The following is a 16,572-nucleotide window of genomic DNA, read 5'->3' on the forward strand; positions in this document are numbered from 1 at the left end:
CCAGGGGACGAGCATCTTTTGGTTCTATGATGCTCAGGAATGTCCTTCCTTAGGACCACCCAGGACTCGGTCCTAGCAGTAAGGAATGAATAAAGATTTACAACATCAGATAAAGAAGTTATGTGTTACTATAACATTCCATCTGTGTTGTAGATCTTTATTCATTCATTACTTCCCAACCTCCTTCCCTCTGCCTGGAGTCCTGGTGGACTTTAGGATTTCCTTATTAGTTAAGGTATCTGCTCAGATAGAGCCTCCTACTATCACTATTATCACTTCTATACTGTAATGGCGGGCAAACTCGATCTGGAGAGACTATGAGAGGGGCATTGTGGGTAGGTCTTAGCTGAGAGTTTTTGGCTGGCACGAGCTTGGTACCAGCTGTGTCGGTTTTGAGGACGGAACCAAAGTCCTAACAGGAATGAATGAATAAAGATCTACAACACAGATGGAATATTATGGCAAGACATAACTTCTTTTTAACAGTAATGAATATAAACCATATTAACACCTTTTTCCCTTTTATGTACATTATACATCACATATCTTTTCTTACTTTGTAACTATCATCAGTTCAACTTTACATAAATTGCAGAATTTTTGCCTTTGTCCTCCTGAATATTATTATGCATGTATTCCCACAATTTCTGTTTTTTTTCTATGTAATTTGCTCCTTCCATTTTCTGAAGATCCCTCTTAAAGTTTTTTTTTTTATCTGTCTTATATTATTTAGCACTTCATACATACTGCCAGTTTAGACTTTGATTTCCATTTTCTAGTAATTGTTTTTTGGCAACCAACAGAATTAAACTTAATAAGGTCTTAATATGTCTAGGCAATTCAGATCCTGTGTCCTAGCTCAAAAAGATCATATCCTTAGTTACAGCCCTTTGCTTACCCAATATGTCTAACATAGTACTCTGTAGGGAATTGTTAAAATCTGCCAACAAATTACATCCCCAAAGCATATGTTCTAGTTAACTCTTTCTTCAGTGTCTTTTTGTTTTTATCTTTCTTCTGGCTCCCAGTAGTGAAGTTAAAATACTTACACATATTGTAGTGGAGGGTCTTCACTGGATGCAGTCTTGTTAGTTTTTTGATGATTATAATTGTATAACTTTGCAGTGTTAGCTGGATTATATTGCAGGATACACTTTGTAATGTTTTCCAAATGTAAGTCCACCAGGTTTTCTCATTTCACATTTTATCATTTAATTATTTAACTAATTTTGCCATTTATGTTGCTTTAACCTAATATTATAGATAGTTATTTTGCTTTTAATTTGTAAGAAGCATAGTTGATAAAAGTCTAATACCCCCCAAATACATACATTCAAACACACATGCATATAAAAAGTATAAAACAAAATTAATAGTATGTGAGAAATGATTCTTTGAAATTTAAAAATGAAAGTGATTGAAACTATTTGAAAATGAGAAAAAACTGTGCCTTTCTTAACATAACCACACCTATTTTCCATATTTAGAATCAGATAAAGACATTCATGGACACAACCTTTGAGAAAATCCAAAACACAGAGAGAGCACTGAATATGCTGAAGAAGTTTGAAAGGTATTTTGTTTCTTAAGCGACAGTTTTTAAATGCTTAGTGAAATCGAATTAGAATCTGTATTAAGAAGGATAAATTTGTAGACGGAAAAGCCCTGGTTTTCTGAGGCACAGGCTTTTCTTTGGGACTGAATACAGTGTTACTCTTTTATAAGACCTTGTTCTTGCAGATATTTAGTTGATTTTTTCAATATTTAATAATACAGTTGTTCAGTCTTCAGTCAGTGGAATCGCCAGTTATGACATTTTGGCTAGGTAGGATGATCTAATTCAGGTATCATTCTCCTGTAACAGACAAAACAAAATGTATATATTCCCACCTTTATGTGACTATGTTTATTACTCTAATAAAACTAAGAAAAAAATCTGTGAATAGTGGCACTTAAATCTTGTGATGTGTCACCTTGTGTTTTCTGCATAATAGGTTCCTTTTCTTGAACATGTGAAATTTCCTAAAGCTTATCAGACTAATGAAAAATAGGGCTATAGTAACCTGTTAAGGCTTAAGCCTGATAATGTTTCACATGGTTATTTCAACGTTTCTTTAGTTAGTTAGTTAGTTAAAGTAAGCAAGTGAGTTTTGTTTTTCTCAAACCATTTTTAGCCATAACCTAGGCCATGAGAGCAAGAGTAAATTCTTTAAATTTCACCCAAGTTTGTCCCAGTCAGAACATATTGGTTTATGGTGCAATCCAGAGTCATATCTCAGTAGCACTGTGAATGAAACAGCTGTACAGTCATATTTTGGTGAGCTGTTCACTGCATACATAGACAAACACAAAATTGTATATTTGAAAAATATTCCTTCAACCACAACATAATACAATGTTTGATTTTCCTAGTGCTCTTGCTCTATATAAAATCATTTTATTGCCAATCATTTTGTATTTTTCCTACTGTAAAAATATCTCCTACCAAGTGACCAAAAGGGCCAGGCTGTAACTTCTTCCACACTCCTTTCGCTGTTGTAATGTATTCATTCAGTACGTCAATCATTAACTCATCAAAGCAGATTGAATCAAGGCCTGTGCTTTAAATGGCCTTCATACAAACAGAGAAACAATGTACATAGCTCTCAACTGTCCAGATTTTTGCAGAATGTCCCAAGTTTTGACTCATATTTTTAGTTCTTTTCTCATAAAATTGTAGTTTTCTGACAAATCACTGACAAATCATTGAGGACTGAAGTCAGAAAATAGTGGACATTTAATTTTTAGACCTCATATCCTTCAGAAAATTATAATGCAAGACTTTCTAAGATTTTAAGAGCAATATTTAAAAAGTCTCCTCATTTGTGGGCCTTTGTCCAGATTTCTTGCTCTAAGAAGTTGAGGGGTATGAATACTAGACAAGTGATGACAGAACCATAAGAGGCGTAGCTATATGCACCCTTAAATAGACACACAACAGGCACACTTAAATATTCTTGCCACCCTATTCAGACACTTAATAGTGCTTCATTTAATATTTTATTTATAACTTATTAGTGGTATGTAAGTGGAGTACAAGAGAAACAGCCATCTACATTAAGGTTTATATGTCTTTGCCTTCCAGTTAAGATTTTTTTTGTCAAAATAGATGTACCTGCCTTGATTGAATGAGCTTCAGAGAGAGAATCATCAGTGTCATGAACTGCTTCTTACTTGTACCCCACCTACCCTAGTGGGTATAAAATTGCCCAGTTCAGCTGTCCACTTTGTGGCAGTTTGAAAAGGCCCAGTCTGCAGTGTTTGGTCATTGTTGTACATGCAAATAACAGGCAAACTCCAAAAGTTTGCAAACTCGCCATTGTAGAAAATAGATTTCAGCCTGGCAGCTGGGATTGTTTTTAAATTGCTAAACATCTCACTACAGTGACAGTGACAATTTGATATTGTATGCAGTGAAGTATCATTTCAAGGAAAGTCTAACAATAAGGGCATGATCTGATGCTGTCAATTTTCATTCTATCCTCAACTGTTGTTGGGTTCAGATCTGATCCCCAAATCTGACTCAGCCCCTACTTTATCTTGTGGCCACCAAAAAGTGCCTGAGCTCCTCCTTTGCCCATAATCCACCAACCGATAACATACCCCAGATGTTATTTGCCACTTTCACGAATAAGACATGGTCACCTTCAGCTCTCGAGTGAACTATTTTAACTACTAAATACTATATATGCATTTATTTGTGTGTGTGTGTGTGTGTGTGTGTGTGTGTGTGTATATATATATATATATATATATATATATCCTCCCTTTTTCTTACACTAGGTGTAATCTCCTTTTACCATTGTTGGTAATTATTCTTATTTTTCCTACTTTTACACAATTCACTGTATTCTTAGTACCATTGTTGGTATTTCTTTCTTTTTTCATTTCTTTTCTTAAATGTAAAAAAAGTGATTTTCTTCTCTTTCGTCATAATTGTATATAGTTCAGGATGTCAGAAAAAGGCCCTTTGGGGTTTAACAAATGCCAAAAGTGCAGGCACAAGTTGCCTTTATCAGATGTGCATTCACTATGCATTTATTGTCTGGGCCAGACCACCTTAAAGTTGAATGCCAAATATATCAAAACTTTAATCCATGGGCCATTGCTGACTGAAAGAATAAACTTACATTAAAAGGGTTAATCCCTTCATGTTTCTCTGAAGCTATTGCTGGAGCTCAACTCTCCAGGACTAAAACTAAGGCTACTTCTACCAAACCTCCTAAACTATCAGGATCGTCGACTCCTTTATCTTTGAAGCTGCCTAAGAAGAAACACAAATTGGATCCAAAAATGACTTCTACAGTGTCAGCATTGGATCCAACAACTTTCTCTTCAGATCTGAGCACTTCAGACTTGACAGCCCTAGGACTAGATACCCACTCTCTGTTGATCCAGTACCTTCCAGCGTTCCTGCTCCCTTTTTGGAGCACCAAGATTCTAAGTCCCTATCCTTGGCTTCTTCTCGATCTTCCAGAAATCTAATTGAAACAGATGTGTGCAGGATGATGAGGAGCTTTCTCTTGGCACAGATTTAGATGGAAGTTCTTCCGGATCCTGTCTCTTCAGGTCAGGAAGTCTATTCTTATACCACTACTCCGATTACAGCTCCTTTTCTCATCCGATCAATCATTTCAGAGCCCCTAGATCTGAGCCTTCCAGATCTGTCTTGTTTGGATCTGAAGACATTTTTATCTTCGGATCTGAAACTGTCTCTGAGTGCACTGACTTCAGTGTCTTCAGAACTGGATGACTTTTGGAGGCGAAGTGCCCCTTTTGGGTCCGAGGCATTGTAGTTGACTCAGAAGTTTACAGAATCATAGATTGCCTTTGGAGCAGAGGGAACCAATGGGCCAGAAGCCTGGCTTCTTGGCTGCATGTATTTCTTCTCCCTGGAACATTCTGCCTTTGAGGTAATGAAGAGAGTGTTCTCTGCTCCGGCACGATGGACAGATCCTACTCCTTGGGATCTTCCCTCTGGATCCGAGATGTATCTGTGCCTCGAGCCACATTATTCTATGCCACAGGGACAGCCAGCTCAAACTCTGCAGGCTACTCATTAGAGTTTTACACTCTCTTCTGATATTTCACTGGAGCAAGCTCCTCAATAATTAGAGTTCAGTTAGCAGCAATCTTTAATTTTCATATTGGATTTGAAAATTCTTCTTTGGCCTCAGCTAAGCTTTGTAAAGCCTTTTTGAGAGGCATCCTACTGCTGAGACCTCCATATAAAGATCCTACTCCACCATAGCATTTAAATTTGGTACTGCAGGTCTAAATTCATCCCCACTTTGAACCAGCAGCTAAATGTAATCTTAAATTCCTGACCTGGAAAACTATCTTTCTAGTGTCCATTACCTCTGCTAGAATAATTTCAGAACTTCAAGCATTGTCCTTTAAACATCACTACTTGATTTTTCAAAAGGATCAAGTAGCATTATGTACCAATGCTTCTTTCCTTCCTAAGGTGATGTCAGAATCCTGTATTAACCAGTCCATTAATCTGCCACTCTTCCTTCCTAAATTTGCAAACAAGGGTGAATATATGTTACATTTATTGGATGTCCACAGACAATTACATTTTTATCTACATAGAAAGAAAGATATTAGAAAAGACAGATCAATTATTTGTGTCCTTTGCAGATTCTAAATTGGGAAAATCAGTTGCACAGGTAACTTTAGCCAAATGGCTGACAGATTGTATATCATTTGCCTACAACAGATTGGGTCTATCCTTACCAAAACTTCTAAGAGCCCATTCAACTAGATCTATGGCATATTCTTCAATGCTCCTGTCTAGGACTTTCATGGGCAACATATGTGCAGCTGCAACTTGGGCCAGTCCTCGTAACGTTATCTCTCATTATAAACTAGATCTGGTTTTGAGGGGAAGCACAGCCTTTGGCTTAACTGTGCTCAGGAATATCCTTCCTTAGACTCCACCTGGGAATTTAGGTAGCTGGGGACTGTGTCCCAGTAGTTGAGGATAGAATGAAAATTGACAACATCAGATAATGAACGTATGTACTTACCATAACGTTACATCTGTGTTGGCCATTTTCAGTCTTCCTCAATTCCTCACCCACCAACCCCCAACCGCTTTACAATTGATTTCTGGAAGAACAACAGATTATAAGGACACGACAATACTTCATGTTGAGCTCCAGATTTGGCTTATTCTGTTAGGAATTTTATAGTGGTTCCTCCTACTTTGTCAGACAGCAAACAAGATCTGAGGTATGTTGGGGGTTGATGCATTATGGGTAAGGGAGGTGCTTGAGAGCTTTTTGGTGGCCACAAGCTAAAGTAACAGCTGAGTCAGATCTGAGGATTGGCTCCGAACCCAACAACAGTTGATTAAGAATGAAAAATGGACAACACAAATAGAATGTTATGGTAAGTACATAACTTCTTTTTTTTTGTGATGAGTAAATGGTTGGTCATACCATGGTAGAGGCACTGTAAAGTCTAAGCTATATGCTTACTATTATTAGTGTTCTAAACTCAGATCCATTATTCATAATCTGTATTGCTTATGATTTCTGCCAAACAGTATTGTTATCTAACTAATACAACCAAAGTTTTAGACTTAAATGTTAGAGGAAGTTATGCTTCATCATAATTGTCCATACCAGTTAGAAGGGAGTGGTTAGTCATACTGTGTCTGTGTTGTGTGTGCAGCTTTACTGGCAGTTGTAGTGTTGGCATCTTTACACATGAATGACATGTAGCAAGACAGCAGTTAAACATTTTCTTGTAATAGTATGCTTACAGTGACATGGTATGTATTGAAACATGATATTGGTAATATGTGTATATGATGCCAAAAACGTCAGTTAATCATTCTCCTGACAGCAGATTTTTTAGGATTATTTGATAGAGCTGTGTTTGTTTAACATTTAATTCAAAGATATAGACATCTGCATGTCCCAAAATGCAGCTTTACATAAAGTTATTGTTTGCATACACCTGTGATCAATGTGTGGTATATATCTTTAAGTAGCTATCCAGGAGCTTGCACAAGTGCATAAATACTGAGCATGTGCGAGCCTGACTGCCATTTTGTAGTAAGCTGTTGATATGTAAGCATGTACGTATGTAAGGCCTGTCTATTAACCAGTTTGTTTATATTTTATGATGCTACTGTGCATCCTGATGTGTTTTTATGTATTAAAGTATCTAAATTAAATACCCCACTTGCTTGTCATCTATGTTAGACAGGGATGAGCAACATGGTGTCAGAGGCGGCATGTCTAAAGGAACATGATGTTAGAAGAAGCATGGCCAAAATGACTTGTTAACAGAAATAGTTCCAGTTTCTTTCATTTGAGTCTGAGAGGCACCCAGTTGGCATTGGATGAATATACAGCAGTGAACCATCCCTACTGCACATATAATTTGCAAAACAAGTCAGAAATGAATTTTAGATATTAAGACTTGTTCAGAACTATTTCTTATTTGCAACATATGAATCGAGGCATACAGAACGCTCTAAAAGATGTTCAGATAAATTGATATGTACGATATTGATAAAAATAAAATTCAAATTAGTACAGAAAATGTTTGAAATAAAGTCCGAATTGTATAAACGAATAAAATAAGTGGAAACAACAGCAGTTTTGCTAAGCACATATTTTTCATATTAATCAAAGATATCAGAGTTATCAGAAGTGTATAACGTGTTTGCATTTGTGTGCAGTGTTACAGTAAAGTTATTTCATAAAATGCAGCCATTACAGAGCATATTTCGCAAAGTACAGTATTTTGAAGAGTGTATTGTGCATTTGAATGTTATTACAAGCTCACAGAACAGTTTGCTCATATATAATTACAGGGGTCATATTTTAAGTGTGTTTGTGCATAATTTGTGAGCATGGCAGATGGATTTCGAAAACCCAGTGCACTTGTGTTTGACAGTAATATTGCAGAGAACTGGAGAGTGTTTGAGCAAGAGTACAACATTTTCATACAGGCTGCATTTTCAGATAAAGATGACCATACAAAGGCATTCATTCTACTTAATTTATCTGGGTCAGAAGTCACTGAAAGGGAGCATTAATTTATTTATGCACCTGCTATCTATACAGGAGAGGGGGGACCGTCATATTGTTGTACTGGCCAAGTCAAGGGAGAACCCTGAGTGCTTGAAATGTAGATTTAGAAAAATGTGCAACCCCCAGATGAATGTTACAATGGAAAGGCACTTATTTTATACAAGGGATCAAAAGCTTGGTGAAACTTTGCAGCATATATAACTGGCTTGAGAAACAAGACTAAAATGTGCAGATTTGGTGATTTAAGGGATGAGTTGATAAAAGACAGACTTGTGTGTGGTATTAAAGATGATGCTGTGAGACATATTTTGCTTTGTGACAGTGATCTAACTTTGAATAAGGCCATTGAGATTTGTCGGATATATGAGCTCATAGAAAAGAGCACATATGCTTACAAATGAGAATAGCTCTAGAAGGCACAGTGGTAAAGCTCATGTTGATGGTATGCAGCATGTGGTTAAAAGAAACAGGCCCAAGCACATGGCAGCAGCTGTAGCCCCTGCCACACCCACTTGTAAACCCCAGAGCTTTCCAGCAAATGCCAGGGTTCACACCGTCTCAGTGAAGCACAGGAGTGAGTCAGCAAACTCAAGTATGGGCCCCAACCTAGTTTCATTGCCAACTGTCGTAATTGTGGTGGAAATCATGAATCTAAAAGGGAGAAATGTTTAGCTTTTGGTCAGCAATGTCACAAATGCAATAAATGGAATAATTTCAAAAGGCCCAAATTCTTTTATTAAAAGGGAACATTTTAAGAAACAAGTTGATCAGGTCCCTACTCTTTATGTTAATGGTGTGTCAGTGCTTTTTGAAACAGTCAGTGCAGTAGATTTAAGGGCAAAGAATGAAGTATTTTGTACTGTTCGGATAAATGGAAAATCCAGAAAGCTCAAAACTGACACAGGTTCCAAATGCAATGTTATGTCAGCAGAAAGATTTGCTAGAGTGTGTCATGGTGAAAGGCTTGATTTTGCAAGGTGTGTGAAGCTTGTTGATTATGGTGGTGAAGAAATTCAGACTGAAGGCTTAGTAGTGCTTTCATGTTACTCTGCTAGGAGAAGTTACGACTTGTTATTCTATGTGGTCAAGAGGCACGTCCAGTCATTAGGGCTCATAAGCAGTATGAAAATGGGACAGTTTTCATTTAATAAGGGAGTCCACAAAGTTAGCTTCAAAGACCACTACTCTAATTTCGCCCAGTACATTTTTTCTACCTATGCTGATCTTTTAGAAGACAAACTAGGGAAGCTTCCAGTTGTGTACTCCATGAAGTTAGACCCAGATGTCAGTCCAGTTATCAGGCCAGCATGAAAAGTTCTAATAGCCATATAGGACAGAGTCAAAGCCGAGCAAGTCAAAATGGTGCAACAAGGTGTGATTTGTCCAGTTTTAAAACCAACTTAGTGGGTATCTTCCATGGTGGTAGCTCATAAGAAAAGCTCAGGTGATATCACAATATGTATTGATCCACAAGATTTGAGCAAGGCACTAAAAAGACCTCATCATCCAATGTGCACAGTCGAAGAATTCACAGCTCTGATGCCAAATGCCACTGTTTTTTTCTGTCTTAGATGCAAAAAGTTTATTTTGGCAAATTCAGCTTGACAAGAAATCATCATTTCTAACTACTTTCAGTACTCTGTTTGGAAGGTATAGGTTTTTGAAAATGTCATTTGGGGTAAATTCTGCAAGTGACGTCTTTCAACGTGCAATGGAGCAACTTTTTTCTTGGTATCCTTGTGCTATTGTAGTAGATACTAGTAGGAGGTAATGGTGAAGCTGAGCATGACAGAAACTTCAGAAAAGTTGTAGAAAGAGCACGTCAAGTGAATCTTAAGTTCAATCCACAGAAATGCAAATTCAGGCTACAAGAGGTTGCTTATGTTGATCATTTATTTACCAGTTCAGGTTTATGACCAGACATTTCAAAGCAAATAGCCATCCTTGAGATGCCAGCTCCAAACAATGTTCAAGCCCTGCAACGTTTTCTTGGCATGGTTAACTATCTAGGCAAGTTCATTCAAGACTTGAACCAACTTTCAGCACCGCTTAGAGAGCTGACACCTAAAGATGTGTGCTGGTCTTGGTTAGAGCTGCACCAAAGAGTATTTGATGTCCTGAAACAGAGAATTGCCAGTCCACCAACTCTCTGATACTATGATGTTCACAAGTCAGTTACTCTTTCATGTAATGCTTCAAAATTTGGTCTTGGTGCAGTCATTGTCTGCATGTCCTCCCCGCGATCGAGTGGCCTTCGAAAGACATGCGTAAATGGGCGTGCCTTCATTGAAGGTTGGGCTTTGCGCTGGCACCTCAGCACCCTAAAAATCTACTGCCAATCATTAGTGGACCAGAGTTTCGCTGTGGCGACCCCTAACTGGGAAAAGCTGAAAGAAGAACAACATTATACATAGCATGCTAAAAATAAAATACCAAGACAGTGTTAAAAGATGTCTTTCTCCTTATGAGAGAACTTGAATTCTTTTATGTCAATTCTGTGTTAACTTGTCTCATTGTAGTGACTATTGCCATGTTTTAAACATGAAAAAGAAGGTTGATGCTTACAAAAATTCTGACCCTAGTGAACATATTTCGACATTATTGCAAATCACTGAGTATTTGTGTGTCTCACTGACATGCAATATTCTATAGCAAATCGGTCTGCTTTTATCTTCTCTCACCATTTATATACCCCTTTGACTATGTTCTAGCATGTATCCCATATTTCATGTTTAATGCATGGGCAGAGCAGTTAGTACCTTGAATTGCATTTTTAGTGCACCATTTGACAATCCACTGATATTGTGGCTTCTCTCTGCTGTAGAACATGTAGCATAGCCACTGTCTACAATATCTGGCATCATTTCACTGAACTTTGAAAAGCTGACTCATTATGTATAATTTTCTTAAAAGTGTGCATTGTCATTTTGTCTTTCGCTTAATGAAAGACATTTTTTCCGCATATTAGTTATTGGATAGCACTACTATTAAAAACCCTTTCTACTTGTGTCATACAGTTTTGAGACTTAAAAAAGTAGAGACGATAGTAACAACATTTAATCTTCTTTGTGAAGGACTAATAACTGCAAATCAAAACTTATGGATTTATCCACCTTTTGTCTGGTCACATTTCCATCAGCAGCTCTGGTCTCATGCCTACATTGGAAGTTGCAGTAGATGTACAAAGCACACTGTGGTATATCCAGTGTTGTCATGTGCCTTTTTTATTTCATTTCATCTCGTCAATAATATAGCTCACTTATTAGTGCCAGAGTAGTTTTATCTGAGTTAGGTGCTTGTGGTAATCCAACTTTCTTTGTTCCTACCCTCCTCTTCAGTCCATTGGCTTCCCTTCCTGCACCCATTTGGTGTATTGATTGTCCCTACAGGGTGAAGACCAGACCTATTCATTCCCAGTTCAAAGTGTAATCACTCCTCCTCTGATTAAGACCAGAGTGATGTTGTTCGTGTTTCACTGTTGCAGTCATCACATTTGGGTTATCTGCCTGCAGGTAGCCCTCAGCCAGCCTGAATACCAGAGTCTTCGGATTTATGCATCGGATACTGTCGCTTCTTCCATGACGTCAGGTCGTCATGGGTATAAAACATGCAGCCAACACCATTGCATAAGTCTTTCTTGCTGTGCGGTGCCCGAAGCAGAAGCAGTTCACAAGTGCTGGTTGGCCGACTCCTGAAATTTTCATTTTCAAGTTTCAGACCTGAAGTCTTCAAAAAAGATAAGTACCCCATTGGGGATCCTTTTTTCTTGCTCTAACCGATGTCAGAAAAAGTTAACAATCGTCTTGCCTGTGGAAAGCAAATACCTCATAGAGATTTTCATTCTTGCTGCATCACCTGTTTAGGCCCAGACCACGACGTCCCTCGCTGTCGGTTTTGTGCCTTGTTCAATGCCCAAACTATTCGTTGTTGGGCTATTTTTGTATCTAAATACTTTCATTCTCAATCTCCGTATTCTGAAATGGCTTCCTTAAGCCATTGACTACCAATCTTCCGAAAAAAACACAAGGATAAAGACAGAGACAGACCGCTTAGGTCCAATACTGTCGATGATGCTACCGTTAAGCTACTCGCCAGTCTGCCGGTACTCAGTGAGGCGCTTTCGCAGCCCCTGATACCCACTACTACTGATTCGCAGGCCTCTACTGAGACCCATTCGGTGTCTGGTATGCCGCGAGATGCTTCTTCAACTATGGGACCTGCGGAAGTCTCTACCTTGGATGGGTCCAGAGCCACTGTGTAATTATAGGCTTCTGAGGGTGTATTCAGACCTACCGATTTTCATATTAAACCAACGACTTCATTTCATGCTAAGAATTCCGAATTCCTCAGGCCTAAAGCTCGCACTAAGCCTAGAAAACCGACAAAAGGTTAGAATGGCTGAAGACCTTATTACCTTAATTAGGGGAAGCCAGCCTTCCCCCTCTAAGAGACCTAGAACTGATTTTCTTTCTGATTCTTCTGAGAAGGAATCTGATATCTCTACTCCTTCTGACTACCAGGATTTACTCTTATCTACTTATGAGGATTCTTATGCAGAGGATTCCATTCCCTCTGCTTCCCGTCCAGAAGATTTTTCTTTTGGGAAACCTTGCATACCCTTAGGGAGCATTTTCGCTGGGAAAGCCAGGACTTTTCACAATCCAAAAAGAGACTTAGGGAATTTTTAAACCTGCCTCAACACAGGCCTCTAGCCATCCCTCCTGTTCTGGGGATTGTAGATGACGTTTTCTTGGAATCCAGCCTTACCCCAGCCACTTTGCCTCCTGCTCCTAGGAAACCTGACAGGTACTACAGAGTACCTGACTCATAAATTCCTGTTCAAGAATCCTACTGCAGATCCAGAGACCATTTCCCAAGGACCAAAAGGCATTAAGGCTACAACTGCCAAAAATCCTACCCCTTCTGATAGGGATTCTAGAGCTTTAGACAGATGGGGTAAGAAGGTATATACTTCTGCTACTTTGGCCATTAGAAGGGCTTTAAATTGCCAGTTTCATATGTTAAAGTATCAGCAGCATATTATGGGATTAATTAAACAGAAAATGATGTTGATTCCTGACTGTGCTGAACACAAAGATTTACAAGAGTTAATGCATTCTGCTGACCAAGTAGGTAACCAAACTTTGCAATGTGGTTTTGATGCTTTAGAAGCATCTTGCAGGGCTGCTGTTACTGGGTCTGTACTTAGAAGGCATGCTTGGCTTAAGGAACAAAACTTGATCATGTTAAAGCTAAATTACTGGATGCACCCTTAAACCAAGAGCACCTTTTTGGCAACAAAGCAGAAGAAGTCCTCAAAAGGATTGAGGAAGAAGCTAAATCTATGCAAACTGTTACATATTTCTTACAAGTACAGCCACCTAGATTCAGTAGACATTGACCTTCAAAGAACTGGTCCTTTCCAGGCCTTCTCAGTCCAAACCCAGGAGCAGTAGACCACTAAAACTTCAGTCCCAGGCTATGCACAGATCTAAGCAGTGGGGGACCCACTTCCAAAGCAGGGAGTAGTAAGCCACCTCCCTATGGAAAAAAGGACAATGACTTACCCTTAACTCTTCCAAGCCTTGCTCAACTACTTGCTTCCTTAGGAGGAAAGCTCACCCTGCATGCAAAAAACTGGGAACTCATTACCCAGGACAAATGGGTTTTAAACATAGTGTCCCTAGGATACAGATTCCACTTCCAGTCACTCCCTTCCCCAAGTGGATGGCCAGACCTCCCCCCAAACCAGTGGGCGGAGGCCCCAAAACAAGTACTCTCTCTCCTCAGTATCAAGGCTATTCAACCTGTCCCAGCAGAACAAAGGGGACAAGGTTTTTATTCAAGACTATTCCTGGTTCCTAGAAAAGAGAACTCCTGGCGTCCTATCCTGGACCTTTCTATTCTCAACTCCTTTTTGGTGGTTCCAAAATTCAAAATGCTAAATCTTCAACAGGTTCTTCCTATGCTAGCCAAAGATGCCTGTCTGGCAACTCTAGACTTAAAAGAAGTTTACCTGCACATCCCAATAAGGGAATCCTGCAGAAAATACCTACTCTGTAGGGCAAGCTCCATGCACTATCAGTTCTCTGCACTTCCCTTTGGCTTATCTACAGCACCCAGGGTATTCACAAAGTGCTTAGCTCCAGCCATTGCATTTTGCAAGCAGAGAAATATTCAGATTTACCCTTACTTGGATGATTGCCTGATTCAGGCAGAGAGTCAGGACTTGCTATTACAACACCTGGCATTTGTAAAGAGACCTCTAACCTCTCTGGGGTACACCATCAACGAGAAGAAATCACACCTATTATCCTTTCAACAGACTGTTCCTGGGAGCAAGCTTGAACACAACTTCCCAGATGGCATTCCTCACTCCAGAGAAACGAGTTAATTTGACAACCTACTTCAAACTACTGGCCACAAAAACCCAGCTATCTGCAAGGAAAATCCTGCAAACCCTGGGATTCATGGCCTCTTGCATTCTGTTCATTCCATATGCAAGACTGCATATGAGGAAACTTCAGTGGTATCTAAAAAGTCTATGGTGTCAACATTCTCAGGACCTGGAAACAATGATTCCTATCATTCCTTGTCTAAGGGCAGAGTTCCTTTGGTGGGCAGAGGCCTTCTACCACAACAAGGGACTTCCTTTCACTCTACCCCCTGCCGCCCAAACCCTAACAACAGAAGCATCAGACTATGCATGGGGGGCTCACATGGCAGGGCAGTGCATTCAGGGCAAATGGAACCCAAAACAGATGCACCTGCATATCAAGTCAAAAAGAAATTTTAACTGTACAGAATGCTCTGACAGCCTTCAAAGACCTTATTCTTCCAGGACAACTATTGGTAAAGACAGACAACACCACAGTTATGTGGTACATAAACAAGCAAAAGGGAACCCATTCCTACCCACTCTGCAGACTAGCCATGGCTCTGTGGAACACATCCTTGAGCTACCAAGTGAATCTACAAGCTCAATCCCTGCCAGGCAAACTAAATTCACTGACAGACAACTTAAGCAGAAATCTCATGGACCCACACGAATGGAAACCGGAACCCAGCATATTCAAGATCTTGAGGAGCAAATGGGGGACACCAGAGGTAGACCTGTTTGCCTCCCCTCAGAATTACCAATTGAACAAACAAATTCTGCACCAGAACTCCTCACAGTCAAGCTTGGAAAGTGGATGCCCTGTCCTTTTCCTGGGAAAGCCTCTCAGTTTATGCCTTTCCCCCTCTACCTCTCCTCTCAAAGGTTCTACTAAAGATCAAACAGGACAAGCCAAGGACAATACTGATTGCACCAGACTGGTCATGCCAGCACTGGTAACCCCTTTTACGCAGTCTGACAGTGCTACAACCTTGGCACCTGCCTCAGAATCCTTCCCTGCTGTCCCAGCAGGCAGGCCAGATTCTCCACCCTCAACTTCAAACCCTCAGCCTTGCAACCTGGCTAATTCCCTGAGCTCACCTCCAGCAACCCTCAGTAAGCAGGTACTGAATGTCATTCTTGAGGCAAGGAGGTCTAGTACTAGAAAATCCTATTCAAAAAAGTGGAAAAGATACTGTTCCTGGAGCCAGGCTCAGGGGATGGGCACAACGGTGCCCAGCTTACTTCATATTCTAGATTATTTAACAGAAATGCTCCACAAGGGCCTATCCTTCTCTTCAATTAAGATTCATGCCTCTGCCATATCAGCACATTATAATACTGAGCCCACCCCTCTTCTCTCATCCCCTGCTAAAACAATTCCTTAGAGGGGCTAAAATTTAAGACTATCCCAGGAGAGCTCCCACTCCAGCCTGAGACCTTAACTTTGTATTGGAAAAACTCACTCTTCCCCTCTTTGAACCAGCTGCTACAGCAGAGTTAAAATTCCTTTCTTGGAAAACAGCTTTACTTCTAGCCATCACTTCAGTAAGAAGACTGTCTGAATTGCAGTCCCTCATGGCAGTGGAACCCTTCATTATCTTCCATGCGGACAGAGTTTCCCTCAGGACTAATCCATCCTTTATGCCCAAGGTGGTGTCTAGTGTGGCTCTAAACCAGTCCATTTATTTGTCTACTTTTTTCCCTAATCTTCAGAATAAAGGGGAAAGGATACCGCATTCTCTGGATGTACCCAGACAGCTTAGATTCTATTTGGACAGGACTAAGCCTCTCAAAAATCCAACCAGCTGCTAGTTAGCTTTGCTGCAGAGGCAGAGGGGAAGGCCATTTCAAAGCAAACCATTTCCAAATGGATAGCACATTGCATGCATTTCTGCTACAAACACCATGGAAAACCTACCCCACAGGGGATAAGGACACATTCCACCAGGGCTGCATCTACCTCTACTGCATTTTTCAGAGGATTCCCTACCAGGGACATCCTGGAAGCTGCAACCTGGAGCTCTGTACATACTTTCAGTAAGTATTACCACCTGCCTATCTTTTCTAAATACAGAGCTGGATTTGCCACAACAGTCTTAC

The 16,572-nt window shown here is 39.8% G+C and overlaps 1 protein-coding gene across 1 annotated transcript in view; it reads left to right on the top strand.

Moving 5' to 3' along the window:
- Positions 1-16,572, top strand: part of LOC122797019 (dynein axonemal heavy chain 5-like) — a 68,643-nt gene that overhangs the window by 9,838 nt on the left and 42,233 nt on the right. The window contains exon 3 of the mRNA XM_044065788.1: positions 1,488-1,573. Coding sequence (XP_043921723.1) covers positions 1,488-1,573 — 86 coding nt within the window. The remainder of the gene's footprint in view (positions 1-1,487; positions 1,574-16,572) is intronic.

Source organism: Protopterus annectens, chromosome 3.part0 (genome assembly GCF_019279795.1).
Source record: "Protopterus annectens isolate FY-2018-M chromosome 3.part0, PAN1.0, whole genome shotgun sequence".
NCBI classification, from domain to species: domain Eukaryota; kingdom Metazoa; phylum Chordata; order Ceratodontiformes; family Protopteridae; genus Protopterus; species Protopterus annectens.